Source organism: Nannobrachium achirus (genome assembly GCF_963921795.1).
Source record: "Nannobrachium achirus genome assembly, chromosome: 2".
In the NCBI taxonomy this organism is placed as follows: Eukaryota; Metazoa; Chordata; class Actinopteri; order Myctophiformes; family Myctophidae; genus Nannobrachium; species Nannobrachium achirus.
The window spans coordinates 53,527,553-53,544,520 of record NC_137811.1 but is presented as its reverse complement, the minus strand read 5'-3'; the positions used below and the strand labels follow the sequence as shown (position 1 = coordinate 53,544,520).

Here is a 16,968-nt window from a genome sequence, read left to right as displayed (position 1 = left end):
TCATTTTGGTCACACCTCGCCATCACAGGAGCTAATTTGTGGTCTGCTCCAGGTTATAGTGCGAAGATGACAGAGCTGTCACATTATATAGACGCACGTGTGTGCATGTGCTGTCACACACACACACACACACACACACACACACACACACACACACACACACACACACACACACACACACACACACACACACACACACACGCCACCCCCCTCCTTCACAACTCCATCCTACAGACACAAGGCTTCACTACCCCAGGTGTCCCCACTCTCACTGGCTCACGAATGCCATAAATTTGATTTTTTAATGAAGAAGAAACCCTTTGAATGTCTGTCTCCTGTCTTTCTTCTTCTGTTTGAATTTTTACACTTTTAAACTGATTTGCCTTGTGGGATTACATTTTTGAAGACGTCTTCAGAACAAAATAAATCTTTCATGTTTCAGGTGGGCTTTGCCCCGGTAATCGTATCAATAATGCTTTCCTTTTGTTCTCAAGAAATGTTAAAAGCCGCAATTGTTTGAAAATTGCAATTACCAACAAGGGCTCCTTTCTCTTTACCCTTTGTTCCGCTCATCATATATTCCAATAAACTTAAAATTACGCTCAATGATTTCACCATGACCCAGTAGTTACAGGAGCGTGCAGTACACATTCGAGGGTACAGCACAGAAAAGCACAACTTCTCAAATCTTCAAAGAACCTTGTTAAAGCCAGTTGATATCCTTATTGTCTTGGGTAAGACCATGGGAGAGACTGTGACTTGTATCGCCTTCCTCAATAAAGTCAAGCTAAATAGCAATCCGAAGTGCCAAATACTCCTTTTCCAGGACACCAGTAATCTCTCCCTTGTCATATACACGCCTTACTAGTCAGATTCTTTTTCACTTTTGTTATCTAAGCTTAGCTAAGTCTCCCATTTCCTCCTAAGTCCTAAATTATGTACTGTCCAAGTTTCTTTCTTTCCCGTGGCAAGTTGTGCACAAGCATCAGGTGTAGCCATTTCCCCCATGATCCGCTCCTCAATTAGATCTCTTTCAAACTAATTTAAACCTATGTCTGAGTGGCTTAAATTTTTACCCCACTTATGTGATACTGCCATGAATTAAACAGGACGCAATCCTGGCCGCATTAAACGGTTTAAGTGTGTTATTCCTCGACTATAGGAAGCAAAAGAGAGCCCCCTTGATTAACTAAACCCTCTCAAATGTGATGGTGTGCTGTAATTAGCCCTGTGTGGACGTGAACGTTGGTTTTAAAGCAGCCACTCATCCCATGGCCTTTATCTTCTGCAGCTTCCCGGAGAATAAGGTCTCTCGTGTAAGGTTCCTCCACAGAGCAGTGACTCTCTGGTCTTAGCTTAGCCTTGTATCTGTGTAGTCACTCTCTGAAATGGGCTTGTCAGGGGGACCTAAAACCTCCATTAAAAGTTTCAGCCTATAATAGGTATTAAAAAGCTGTAGGAACACAAAGAGGAGTACCAATTTTCATTAACATATGAAGCACTTATTAACTTTGATCAGAGTGCGGTGAAGTAGCAAAGCTGCTTAAAGGCGCAAAGGTCAAGAAGTTGAATGCCACCAAAGACTCAACCATTTGCCTTACCCTCGCAGAAATGGGGCTCCTTAGATAAGTGGATGGAGCACCTTGAAGCCCCATCTTGGCCTGTGGCTTGAGAATCTGGTTGTTGGGTGGGTGATGATTCTATGGGTTGGTGTTGGTGATGATGCCATTTTAGCTGTTGCTGTTTCCCACAACCCTTGCATATTTTTGTCCTGTGCAAGAAACCTGCTGCATCCATCACTACACCTGCTGTCATCTGTGGTTAAAGAAATAACAGTAGTGTCTGGTAAAACTTCAAGCATCATCGTTTTCTTTTTCCAAATTGACAAGTTTTTTCATTTTCAAATTGACAGTCAACGTGTCTTTCCCTAGCCTTATGCACATTCCTCTACAATGTTCTGCTGTATCTATCTGTGCTATAGCTAACTGCGTGTGTTTATGCACTGGATCAGCTATCTTTTTTACCAGTACCTTGTCATCTTCCAAGAAATTCCTGAGAAGCCTCTGGCAACTGACCATAATCAGCAGTTTTCTATAATAATGCAAAAGCAAAATTGCTGCCGCGTGAATGTGGTCAACGCGCATCGCTGCTGTCAGGCAGAAACCTTGTATCTCCATATTTCAACTTTTTATGTTTGTTTTATTTGTAAATGAATGCCCTACTTCGTCATACCAAGAGTACCACACAAAAGTAGTGAAAATAGACAATCTGAAAGATCACAACCCCTCGCATCGCTTTGCTTCTGTTATTTTCAGTAATTTACTTTTTTTTTTAAAGGCAGCTGTGGCTCAGGAGGGAGAGCCGATGTTTGGGAAACAGAAGGATCCTGGTTTGATGCCCGGCTCTTCCCAGAATTGTGTAGGAGTGTCCTTGAGCAAGGCGCTGTGTGATCCTTAGCTGCTCCTGATGAGCTGGTTGGTTGCCTTACGTGGTCACCGCCAGTGTGCGAATGTAACGCACATTATAAAGCACTTTGGATACTGGCACTGTAGAAATGCAGACAATTTTGATACAGCATAGGTGTGAAATGAAGTAGCTAGGTACAATGGGAGTGAACCCAAGGGAGAGAAGACCATACAGTACATACTGTACATGAAATTAGAAGGGGGCCTACCTATTGAGTGCTCTGAACAAGAGAAAAAAGAAACACATGTTAAGGAATAACCTTGGCTTTCCCTTGCGATTAAAAAGAATCCCTCCTCAAACAAGTTCCTCTGTACGGTTAATTCCACATTTTATGGAGGCCTGCTTGTGAAGCCCACCCACACGCTGACTCCACAGTCAAGATTTATACTCTATTGACACAGCTAGCTCCATAATTGTAAGAGAGATACCATTTTTATTTACTGAATGGCATCTTTTTACTGAAATTGTGAAATTTCACCTTGCTGGTTCCCGTCCTTTATTGTAAGGAGAAACATATGAGGGGGTTGCCTGTGAAGTTCAGCAGAGGGTGTTGTCACAAGCGGCTCTCTTTGTGTCTTCAAAATATTCTTTGATGACAAACGACTGCCTGAGCTGGCCCTGACTATAAATTTCCATGGGATGCGTCTCATATGACAGATGTAAAATACCTTTTGTGAAATACTGTTACTGTGGAAACTGTGCTTATAATGATCATGGTTACAGTGATCAACCGTTTATATGGAGCAAAATCCTTGGGACAAAATCATTCCTATATGCTGTTTAAATCATTTGCTTATAGCAGGGGTCTTCAAATTTTCAGGCCAGGGACCCCCAAACTGATGGGGAGCTCGAGCAGGGACCCCCTACCTCGTAGGGTGTGGGTGGGGCTACAACATATATTGTATAAAATTGTGTTTCATGTGTATACATATGACCATGTTATTGTGCATTATAGATAAGATTAATCCATTCATGCTTTTATTTTAAACATGCATGTACAAGTGGCCGTACTACTTAAAAACATACCTTATTTACTGAGAACAAATGTCAATACTAACAATCTATCACTAACAATCTGTCAATTGCACAATAATCATGTGTATCAAAAGAGACAGAATCATGTCTTTTTTTATATTTAAAGATTTAAATATAAAAAATTTAGACAGATTAAAAATTGTCTTTCTTTTTTAAAATAAATATAAAGAATATATACAAATTTCGGAACCCCCTGCAGTATCCCCGCGGACCCAATAGGGGTCGCGGACCCCCTGTTGAAGACCCCTGGCTTATAGTAATCAAGTAGTCTGCTTACATTGTTCATTTGGAGTCTTTTCATGCATGACAACATATGGGGGAAAAAATGTAAAACTGTGGTAATTATGTTTTTTACTTTCTCCAGTGATACTTTGCCTTGCGGTAACCCGTCTGTTCTGGCTAGCTACCCGAGGCTGGTGCTGTGTGCACATTAGAACGATGATGACGGGAAAAACAAATTCATCTTCTCTCAGTGAAAAACATAGTCTCCTCGAAGCCTATGACAAACTGCCAAAAAAAGGAGCCAAGGAGATGTAGCCGTGATGGTGTTCCTCAGGCTAACTTGTGTAGTCTAATCAAACCAGGAGGAGCAGTCATGGCTAGTGATGAAAACCAATGTACACGGGGAGAACACCTGTGGTCCAAGCTGCCCTCTTCAAGTGGATTGACTGAAGCCTGATTATAATTTGAACTACAGTAAACAATATTTTTTATACAGTACTCTACTGTGTTATAGTGTATAGCCTACCTACATACAGCCTTAATTAGTACAGTAAAGTAATTTGAAAAGGGTTTGACCCAGTCAATTCAATTCAGTAAATAGCAAAGCTGTCTCTTTCTTTACTTTGTATTTGTATAATAAATGAATACCCAATTGTCAACTATATTTAAAACAGATTGTGTCTATTATAATTATCTGCTTCAAGTACAGAATGTGATTGCAAAGAGGTTTCTACTTTATATGATTTTGTCAGCGTATACTGTACCACACACGTTTCCGATTCATATATATCACAATACATTTAACACGATTACATGTGGATATTTGCATTTACATGGTACAATCCCCCCATGTCACTAAAATGACAGAATTATTATGCAGACAGAGACATTTTACCTCATTACAGATGAAGGGCACCTGGATATTTTGTACAACAAAATAATAAACCAACCTTGACCCCTTTGGATGCTCAGGGAGTAATCTCACTCACAGTAGTCAGAGGCATGCAGTAGTAATAAACAGAAAGTGGCAGAATTAATTATGCCACGTTTTTTGTGTAACACAGAAGTAATCAGAATCTCCGGCAACAGAAAAGGGAAGATCTCCTTGGCTCTTTTGCCATGGCTGCCAGCCGCCCAGAATGGTAAATGTGGAATTTTAATGCACAGTTGATGCTGGAGAATATGGGGAAATGCTAATTTGTGGTGCGATAAGATGAATCGAGTCATCCCTTTAGCCCCATTTGACTCAGTGGAGGAAATTAATCATTAATGTTTGTTAAGTATGACAATCTAACTGGGCCAGATCTACATGCTCAGAGACTGAGGCAGAGTGAGATAAAGACCCCGGCTGCAGACAGGGAGGAAAACTGCCAGATTCTGTAATGATGGGAATTTATTGGCATTTAAAGAGACAGTGGCAAGGCATTTCACTAATAGCCTCCCCCCTATTGGAGTGCTCTGCCTGCCACAAATTGCATACAATTCAACTCTATTTTTCAGATAGTAGAGTAGTCTTACAGCTATGCTTGACTTTCGCGAAAAAGGTTGCTTCTCGCAATTGACTGTATCTGTTGCAGTGTAATCTCTATCAACAACCAAATATTGTAATATCAACTGACTGGCACTAGTACTGGAGCAACATTGGAAGGCATTCCCTCGTATTATTACATTATAGAAATCATTGCCATATGTCCACCTTTGGGGTGACAAGATGTTGATGAGTTTAGAAACATGGCAGCGGGTTAGAAGCATCTCCAAAACGTACAGTATCACTAGCCAAGAATTCAGAAATTATTCAACACATTCACCATTGAAATGGACAATACAGTATGTGACTGTAAAATCCATCCTTTCTTACACAGGCTCTATATTTGCAGAAGCCGCGACCTGTCTCTAGGCTCAATGGTCAGGATTAGAGTGTTTTGAGCTCCTTAAAGTCTCATGCAAGAGATTGACATTTTCAAGGGCTTCCTTGGTAGAGACAATGCTAAAAGGGAGAGGAAAAGCCAATATGACTTTGTTGCTACCTTGCTGGAGGAGTTGTTTGTGTAAATCGCCTATAAGCTTATTGACCTGAATGTGTGGTGCACCGCATGTGACTGTGATTTGGCTCGGGAGCTGTCCTTTGATAGAGCAGTGATAGGGCTGATTTTAACAGCTCACTGGCTCCTCTTGCATGCCCGCCAACCCTGCACCCAGCAGGTCCCTGTGCTCCCCAACCCTCGCCATCCCTTCTGTTCTCCAGCCCTCTCGCACTCACCCTTAAGTGTCTCCATTTGATTGCACAGGGAGGAGAACGCAAGCCAGATGTAAATTATGATCGAGGCGATAATGCCGAGGATGATCATTGACAATCTGTCTCCGTTGATAAGACTGCAGTGTTCCTATTCAGATGATGAAACAAGGTTGAGAGACTATTGCTCATAGTAGACCTCTCTGGACGAATTGAAAAACCTCTATCAATCTATTTCTATAGCAGAAAGGTCAAATACCTTCACATTCTGGAGCCATAAAAACGGGTCACTCTATTGCTACGTATTGGCAGTTGTTCCTTTTATCATACTGTACAGTACAAGAGGGTGAGTGCTGGTACAGCACTTATTCCTTCCCTGTGCTTTTTCCAAGTGACATTCGTGCAGGAAACTTCATCAAAGCTCTGTGACATTGTTCCCTGTGAGGTTGCCTGGGTGATTGTGTTTAAAATGCATTGCAAACTGTGTTAGATAGAAGGCAGAAAATCCTTAATCACTCCTTAATTAAGGAATCATCTTGTAGCTTCATTTCCCGGGCTGTAATTAAACACTTCCAATACGTTTCGTTACAGGGCTTAACATGTTCGCCTGAGATCAAGGTAGTGCCTTTAATGTTATCTCCCCGGCTTTTTTTTTTTTTAACTCCGCTCCGTTGGAAGGAACTGTTGATATACGCCTTTGTTATCCTCATCATAATACGAGCCTAGTATGCTAAAGAGGTTCTCCAAGCCCAACAATAAATAGTGGGGGAATTGAGTTGAGTGGGCTCACTGATAATATACTGGGTGAGGGAAGAAGGGGGGAAAATCGCCAGTCCAAGCAGACACTTGCATAAGCAAAACTGGGTCATAATGACCTCATGTACTGTAAGTAGGACATTTCTGCAGACTTCCCTTCAGTATCATTTTTTTCCATTTTCTTCTTCTTCTCTTTCAGTGTGAGGCAGGAAGCTGCTATCCTTTTGGCAATGTTTGCTACCTTCTTTGAAGTGAGCCACGTGTGTAAAAAAAATAGAAAAATCTAAACAGTGTGTGTTTGTGTGTGTCTGTGTCCACGTATGCACGTGTGTGCGTATGTGTGCGTGTGTGTGTATGTGTGTGTGTGTGTGTGTGTGTGTGTGTGTGTGTGTGTGTGTGTGTGTGTGTGTGTGTGTGTGTGTGTGTGTGTGTGTGTGTGTGTGCTTGATCTGGAGATTAACGCAACTCAGAATGGACGCGCCCACAGAGGGAGTGCTGTGTGTCCTGTGGCAGTTGTCACAGGAAGTGCTCTAAAATGCTTTAGGGAGCCGTTGTAGAAAATAAATCAGATATGGTTGCAGTAAACAACCATTATTTACGTCTATGTCTTATAATGTGACGATATCTAAACGATCTTAAACATGCATCGACTGAGCCAAACTGTATCATCACGATACCATCTTCATCATTGTAATATTAATAACATTAACATGACAGTCGTTCTCATCCCTTCCTTGCTTTCTCTTGTACAATGAAAGTGTATAATAATCCATTGTAATAATCCAGGCGTGCCCATGGCCGTACACAGTCGGGGTGTAAAACATCAAAGGGCTGCAGCAGATATGGTGAGCCAGGATAAAGTGAGAGAAATGTCCCCTCCACAAACTACCAGACTTGCCCCAAGCAGGTTAGTTCTTATGTGGCCAAGTTTTGGGAGGCAGCGTGTGCAACCGCTGTGTCAGCCACATTGGATTTATTTAGAACACCACACTAGGGGCTCCTACTTAGCACTGATTTATGTGCCTCTAAACTTTGAGTATAAACTGGACTTGGGCATGCAAAAATAGAGGATTTTTCTTTTTTTTCTTTTTTTTTCAACAAGGAAAGGTCCATCTAGGAACACTATGCCGAGTGCTCCCATCAGTGTTACGGGCTGGTCACTGGAAGGTGGAGCCTGTTTAACAAGGACTTTAAGCACTTACTTCCCAAGGAGAGATACCCAAATATCCCAACGCATGGCCTCTGCGAGCCCCGAGACTGTAAATCAGCCCAACATCCTATAACACACAGTCTGTCTCCTTCCACAATAGATCAAACAGTAATAAATAGCCACCTCTCTCCCACACATTGCTTTCCTTCCTGTTCCATGGGGCTTCCTCCTGTTCCTGCATGCACTCATGGGAACTCCTTTACATAAAGAGTGTGCAGCAGCTGGACCTGGTGTGATCTGCAAGTCACACAACACACTCACGAGACAAACAGATGATGAACACATACATACAGAAATCACATGCATGTACAAAAGCATGTGTGCATGCACGCAGGCACGCGCGCGCGCCGACAATACCGGTAGGCAATCTACAAGCTCATGTGTCACGCTGTGACGTGTTGTGAGCTTGTTGATCGTCTATTCTCAGTGCACAAATCAGGCATAACTTCGACCCTAAATACTAAACCTAACCTCTACATGCCTAATCCTAACCCCGACCTGAATAATCTCCTAATTGTACGTTTAAAATTATTTTAACCATAAAACAACAGTTTCTCTTGTTAGGACCAGGACAATTGTCCTCACAATGTTGATTTCTCAAATTATACTATACTTGAGGGAACATTTGACCCTCACATACACACGCACGCACGCACGCACGCACGCACGCATGCACGCACGCACACACGCACGCACACACACACACACACACACACACACACACACACACACACACACACACACACACACACACACAGCATGCATGCATGCATGTAAAAGCATGTGTGCACACGTGCAGACAAGGATGGCACAGGCGCACACAACTCGGACATATGCACACACGCACGCACACATGCAAAACATGGCTGCCTCTGGGGTGCTTGGCAATTGCATACATTACCGCTGATTGTGACATTTAACAATGAGTATTACATGGGTGGCATGACCGGAGTGTCTTGGCTTTACATCCTGACTTCCTTCCACAAGGACAATGTCCCAAAGTCTATAGCAAAAATCCTTGTTTGGAAATATATTGCAGTCCATAATAGAGTGTTGAATTAAACCATGTGTAGACATTAACTGCATGAAGCATAGTGTCCCTTTTCTGGTGTGAGAGAAAAATAGCAGATCCATAAGCTCACAATGTGTCGCATTAAGACGCATTGTGATCTTGTAGATCGAATGTTTTTGGAGACAGATGCAAAAAATGGAGGGGATCAAGTATAAATCCCCAGGCAACGAAGTATAGGGTTAAATCTGGATTGAATGTGTACTGTATATCAATGGTCTTCAACAGGGGGCAGAGTTACTACAGGGGGGCCTCCAAATCTTTGAGTGATAGAAACTTTTTGTTCTCCTTTTTTACATTAACCACTTGAACCCTAGAGTCCATATTCTGAGAACTTTAGCCAAAATAGCAGATCTACAAGCTCACAAGGTCTCACAGCGTGAGGCGTTGTGAGCTTGTAGATCGTCTATTTTAAGGTTTGGTGTAGAGGGGAAAAAGAGCAGACTAAGTACAGAGTATAAGGTCAAGTTTATTAGGTTCAAGTGGTTAAATATCTGAATCCAAAATACCGGTACACTGAGGATTGTGCTGTCAAACCACACAACTATGTATATGGAATCTATGAAAATGTTGCGGGGGTCCCTGCTTCATCTCTCTCTCAACTAATGGGTCATTGGCCTGAAAATGTTGAAGACCCCTGAAGTATAGGGTTTAAGTGATTAGACCTGGATTGAACGTGTACTGTAACTGTATATGTAGCATTCAACCGTTTCTCCTTCTTACAGGAGAGGAGGATGGCAACCGAGAAGCAGGGGATTCGGAGATGGACGGACAGAACGAGAAGACCAGACACCCACCCATCGGGCCAGAAGACTGGGATGGACCAAGTAAGCCAGCCAATCACATCTCCTCACATCTTTAGAAAGCATTGACCATTACCGAGATGAGATAACGGCACGAGTGCATGATAACACCGTATGAGCTACAAAATAGATACGGTAGAATGCACAGTTCATTTTAGAAATGTGCATCGCACTATAAAATATTCCTCCTCGATGAAAAGCGTTGATTTCCGAAAGAGGAATGGGGGGAACATAATAATAGCACAGCCTCTAATGTTTCTAAAGTTAGAATAGATCTTCTGCATTCTTCCTACAACTGCTGTAGAGGGGGGAATTGGTTTGGGTGGTCGTGATGTGATCAGCTAAATGTTATACATTTACCATTCAGTGTACAGTACATTAGGTTACCGTGATTGAATGGGCTATAGCTAGATTAAGTTGCTTTGCTGTTAATCTTGTTGGACTGTACTTGAAAAGAGACTATGGCTTCCTAAAGAAACCTCGTCGTAATCATAAGAAATTGGAGCTTTTCTTTTTTGAAAATGTCCTGTTACAGTACCAGGCATATTTTCCTTGGTTACTTCGAGTGTTTAGACCCTTTTCCATTATCTTGTTTTGCTCTCTTTATTTAAAGTCACTTCATCACTGTGATGGATAATAACATACTAGTTACGCAGCAATTACTGTTCAGCAATACGCCTACATCCACACTGCTGAACACACAAAATACAGTTCCATTTAATGCGCAATATGACCTCGAGAATTTATTGCAGGTACACGCGTTTATATATTTTCTAAAAGCGAGAGAAAAAGTGGATTTTGGCAAGTTGTGCTAGCTAGCCAGAAGCCCCCTGGGGTGTGTATTTTATACTGACAGTGAATCAGTGTTATCACACCTATCAGATAATGCATTTATCATTAAATTTCACATTTGCATTTAAATCTGGGGAAGGAAATGAGCATTGCTGGCTAAAGATAAGAGCGGAGGGACGACAGTAATAAACCATCACTGTGATCAGTCAGGAGACAGGGCTGAGGGGGTCAGCTCAGAAGTGTGGGGGCCGTGACAAAAAGAAGGCATCACATGCGGAAAAAGGCCCTTTTGGGCAAGAAAATGCTGAGCTTAAAAATAGTGCTTTGAAAGGCTGGATGGATGTACTATGACTGGATCTATGACTGACTGTAATTATGCTTCCTGCCTCTCCGCGGCCGTCAGAATGGGAATTAGCGGCTCAGAACACACTGCTGGACAAGCAGAGAAGAGGGGGGGGGGGGGGGGAGAGATAGAGACCAGTGAGAGAGAACTGTGAGAGAGAGAGAGAGAGAAATGGAGAGACAAAATCAGAGACAGACAAAGACTCCTAAGCCTGACTTATACTTTGTCGCGCGATGGTGTCGCTCGACCACAGTAGCAGATTTTAGGCGATGCATCGCCAGACGCCAGCTTGAGAATCCGTTATTCTCTGCTAGCGACACCGCGGTGCAGCGAAGTACAAGTCAGGCATCACAGGATTAAAGTAGTGGATTTGTCTCATCGTTCAGTAAGGGTTGGTTCCAACAGCTGCAGCCGAGGACCTGATCGGGGGGACATGGAAGCCATTTAATGATACAGCAAACCCCAGACAAGCCAGTATCTGGTGGTCAGCCCTGCGGACCAGTGCCTCTGCGTTATCACGCGATATCCAGTTTGGAGACAGCAACGCTGCTTTATAACCTCTACTGTAATACATACTAAAACATGTCATTTAGCACACGCCTCTGTCCGATAAAACTCAAAGGGAACACATTTTCATATGTGCACGGTCCCCTGGGGGAACAGAACTCAAATACTCATATGGGCAGATAGTCTTCCAGTCTGCTTAGCCATAATGTACACTATCAATTAGCATCTTCTTTGTAATTATTCTATCGATTGCTTTTTCGATTCATTGAATAATCGAGACGCATGTTTAATAAATGTATTTTTTAATATGTTGTTTCTGTCGGACAGAAACCTCTTATCTGCATAATTTAACTTTTTGTGTTTTTTTTTTTGTAAATGAATGCCCGTACTCGATCATACAACAGTGTCACACAAAAGTATAAAAAGTAGCAGATCTGCATGCTTGAAATGCGTCGTGAAGCGATGCGTTTTGAGCTTGTAGATCTGATATTTTTAAATTGGAATTCTGAGAAGTAATCGTTTTGGACATATGAGGTCTCCACCCGACAGAGAATCTATACCAGTAAGACGCCTAAGGGTGTAAAGTGACCTCGAGGTCGCGCCATGTCTTGGCCAGATGGCCAGTGATGTATATCGGACCAATTACCCATATATGGAAACCCCTGGTACCCATATAGGGAGGTCCATGTACTGTATATGGAGATATGCTGTGAGAGCCCAAACATACTTACTCAGTTATTCGTTATGTGAAAGTCCTATGACATCTATGTCATCTGACATCATACATGCAATCCCTTTTATGCCCATATATGGAGATACCTGTCTGTAGAACCAGCCACATAGATATGGGCTGTCTTGGCCATCTGTCTTGGCTATATATGGATTCTGTTTGTGTGGTATGTGGCCGATGTGGCCTCCATATATGGGCATTCCCTTATGAAGTCCTGTTAGATATGGCTTAATATTGATGACATCAGGGATCTCCATATATGGGCATAAAAGGGATTCTGGGGAATACCCATATATAGACCTTTACATATATGGAGATCCAGGTGATGCTAGTCATGTGGCATCAGGGATCTCCATATATGGGCATAAAAGGTATTTGGTTCCCCTGGCAAAACAGTGATGTGACCTATGCTCGCAATTAACCACCAAAAATAGCAGACCTACAGTATAAATTATATATACACGTTGTATTTCTTTGAAGCTAGAAGCTTATAATGACATGCCCAAAATACGGATCGGATTATTAATTGATTATTTCATTAGATGGTTGATTATAGATTATTTTTAAATATTTGATTACATCGATTAGTTTGATTAACTGTTGCACTGTTCAGTTCTGAACTACATTCTGTACCACCCCCCAATATGAATGCCTGCAATCAACAGATGATCTAACATGCGTTTTTGCGACACCTCTGTGACGTATACCAAAGCAATTAGCCAGACAAAGTTACAGTGAGGCATTTGTACTCTTCCTCTGTTTTCTCAATGGCCAGCACAAAATGGGCAGAAATTAATCTTGGAGCATAATAATAATGCCATTCACTCTCACATCATGGCTGCCAAGAAAGGTCATTTCCCTTTTTAATTTTTCCCATTGTGTGGGAAAAGTCAGATGGGCATGTTATAATTTGAATAAAGAGTGGAATCAGACAATCAGATAGGGTACATTTGAAATGACATGACTTCCTGTTCAAAGCGATTAAAAGCAAATTTATTTAGTTTGAGACTGTCTACCCTTTAATCTCTTTGTAAATGTTCAGATAGTGGCCACATTCAAAAAGTTCTTTGTCATTGCCTTGGCTTAAGTTTAAGCAGGTGCGATTACCATCGCCAACAGATAATTTTTAATCACTCTGTGTGTGCATCTGAATAGGATGTTAATGTAATGGCTATATTGCATAAAAGGGGAGTGAAGGTTTTTTAATGAGATGGGCTAACTCAGAACATGCCCACCTGCTTTGGTGATTCCATTGAAGCACCTTCATACTAGTTCCCTTTTTTTTGCAGAGTAACAACAAAAGGCTTCACGATATACATCCTGCTATTGAAGTTTCTTTTCTGGTATTTCATCCCCGCGTTAGCACCTCATCAAGTCAAGTGGCATCTGGGGTTGGTCCCTGCTCTCTGTCTGTCTTCCTGTCTGCCACGGCAAAGAGCCTCCTGACTCGCTATTAATCTGATAGCTCATTCTTTCTCTGTTGTTCCGAGTGCTACACTGTCAATTCCTGAGTGTTATTTTAACTCATAGAGACGGTATGAAACAGAACAAACACCACCTCAAAACACTGTGCAGACACCTGAGTTTAATGCAAGCTTTCGGTCCTGTGACCTTCTTCAGTGGTCACAATGTGACCTTCGGTGTGCAAATGGAGCCAAATGGACCCTTTAGGCTCCATTTGGCTCCATCTGTAACACTCTGGGAGTTACAGTCCCTTGAAGCTCCATTTATTTTCATTTCTACACTCTCAATTACTGTAAATTAACACTTTTACTATGTAGGCTAGGGATGGGACGATACGCTATATTATCGTTTATCGTGATAAAAAACACTCAAGATAATCATAATGTGGAGATTTAAATTATGGTGATATCGTCCTCTCTCATGGACTGAGATCAATTCACCTTTTATTTGCCGAGCTGCATATCCGGTACCACTTAAACCCTCTATAATTGGTAAAAGGTACTTATAATATACAGTATGTACTTGATACAGTCTTTTTTCACTCTCTATCAAATGTCTTTGCCAAAAAAATAGCCGATCTACAAGCTGCGACGCGTTTTGAGCTTGTAGATCTACTATTTTTTGGCAAATGTTCAACCCCAGGTTAATGGATTTTGATTATCGCGATAATATCGTAAATCACGGTTTCTTTTGTCACAATAATCGTGATATGAAATTTTCATATCGTCCCATCCCTAATGTAGGCTTCTGATGTGGATCCTCACAGAACACCCAGTCAGTTCCCCCGTCTCTTCTCTCTGTCTCTGTCTCTCTCTCTCTCTCTCTCTCTCTCTCTCTCTCTCTATCTCTCTCTTTCTAGAAATATGACCTTAAGCAAATCTGCACAGCAATCTTCTTTTTAATGTTCATTTCCAGTCACGGATGTTTTGCAATCAGCCACCGATATGGGTGATAGCATGTCAAGCTATTGTATTCATTTTCATGGACTAGCTGTGATAAGGATCTGAGCCATCTCATTCTCTCTCTCTCTCTCTCTCTCTCTCTCTCTCTCTCTCTCTCTCTCTCTCTCTCTCAGACTTTCTCTCCTCTAGGCTAATTGAGAATGAAGGGTGTTAGCTAGCTAACTCTGCTAATGAACTTGTTCTCAGCCTTATCTAAATGTCTGCTGGTGTAAGCCACACCCCCCCTATAAAACTCGTGGAAACTCTGGGTTTCTGAGAGTGCTGCCATGGTGAAGCAGCCATGCCATTTCTACAGGATGTGCATGTGCTGTAGGAAATAATATCTGGTCCGGTGTAGTGTTTTATTGTATGTGAATCTACTGTGACCCAATGAAGTGGGTTTTATAGGTGATAACATACACCGTAATGTGCACTATAACCTTTAATCCCAACCGCTGCGTTATCATATCGACTATTTACTCCTGAAACAATACTCGTATCGTTTCAAATACACTGTTGAATACTCGTTCTACCCACACAAGATAAGCGAAAATCCTGATTTAAGATAATGCAACAGAGAACTCTAGAAAAGGTGCAAAAAAAAAAAAAGATGCTTAAACAAAGGCAGTGAAACCAGCGAGAAGGAGGAGATGAGCACTAAACACAAAGGTAACAGAAGCGATGTGACCACCTTGCCCACAAATCTCCTCGCTTGGCTGTCCCTGACGGGCACGGCCCAGCCTGCTCGCCTCTTGGTGCCAGCTGGGCACGGGCCACAGCCAGGCAGGGGTCAGATGAAGGAGTGGCCGTCCGAGATGGTACCTGACAGTTGGACACAAGCGGAGCCCACCTCCTGCCACCCCAATCCTTCTTCATCTACCTCCACCCTCCCCCCTTTCAAGACATCAAACCATAAAGCGCTCTCCGGAAAACGTGGCTTCTCTTGATGTGCTTCTCTGAGTCTCATGCTCTCATGCCGAAAATACCAGATCTACAAGCTCACGACACGTCGCCAATGCGGCGCGTCGTGAGCTTGTACATCTGCGATGTTTGACGCGCAACACCGCCACGTGACGAATTATCAATCAGGCTTCAATCTTGAATCCAGCCAGCCCAGAAGTGCTTGTGGCTGAACCTTCCTCTTCCAGTACACACACACACATACACACGCACGCACACACACACACACACACACACACACACACACACACACACACACACACACACACACACACACACACACACACACGCACGCTCACTCGCACACAAAAACAATAACCATTTCAGGTTTTATGCACATATGTTATGCTAGGAGAATTGGAGGCCCAGATGGCTACGGTGGTGTGGCAGGTGCCTCAACAAATGTTTGCGGTGGCCCGTGCTGCTATTTATATCGTGGCGAAACACAGACATGCAAATATTTGCAGGAGGACGGTGGGACCTTTTTTTTTTGGTGTGAGTCAAAATGACTACAATATAAACAGATGGGTTTAAACATTCATATGTTCACTTGAACATGTTATATGTGCGCCCACTGCCGCCCAGTTCATCTGAAGAAAGTTCCTGTTTTAGTCAAATTGAAATCAAAAGAAAGCTTAAAGTGCGGCCAACCCTCAGAGGCGTCTCTGATTTATAACGGACTTGTTGGTTCAGATCATGTTCAACTCACTTTTAATTCAGCTAATTTCATGAGTAAATTTATACTGTCATTTATTAACTTATGATAGCACCCCCCCCCCAGTTTCATTTTGCAAATTAGAATCTTCTTTTTCCAAATACTTCTAAATAATTGATTTTCTCTAAACGAAAATCCACTTCCTTAACTGAATGAAATTAAAGTGAGCTGACAGCAAGTCTACAATCAAATACCGGGCAAAACGTTAGAGTTCTGCATTTAAATGATTGTGTGATGACATGCCTTCAGTCAGGTGGCTCTGCATTGGGCATAGGGCATTTCTAACGTTTCTAACTTGGAACCCCATGTCTGCTATAAAGTCAGGGTGCTGTAAGGAAGGAGGGGCGAGCCGGAATGAGGGAGAGACAAACGGAGCCCAGATGCAGATTAGGCTGCAGAAGATGAGGGTGTAAAAGGGATTTAATGGTAGGATGGATTAGAGAAATCCTTGTAACAATGTTAAATAATTATGGTTCCAGCCGAGATCAAAGCACCATTGATTGAACCCCTCCAGCCTTCAGCACACTGAGTCTTGGAAAGCAAAGATTGGTAAACTAGTGCTCAGACCACTCCGGCTGCTCCAGTTAAATTGGATTGGTAAAATTAGGATATAGACGAATCCTTCAGGAGGCTTTCGCAGAGGCTTTTGTCACCGGAAATGTAGCTTGGGAATGGAATGAAAGGTTTGATAGTGTACTGTCTTGACAGAATCATAAGACGGG

General features: G+C 42.3%; 1 protein-coding gene across 1 annotated transcript in view; it reads left to right on the top strand.

The window, feature by feature from the left end:
• Positions 1-16,968, top strand: part of zfpm2a (zinc finger protein, FOG family member 2a) — a gene marked incomplete at both ends in the record, with an annotated part of 157,184 nt that overhangs the window by 43,617 nt on the left and 96,599 nt on the right. Inside the window, 1 exon segment of the mRNA XM_080754619.1 lies at positions 9,717-9,818. Within this exon segment, the coding sequence (XP_080610745.1) occupies positions 9,717-9,818 (102 nt within the window).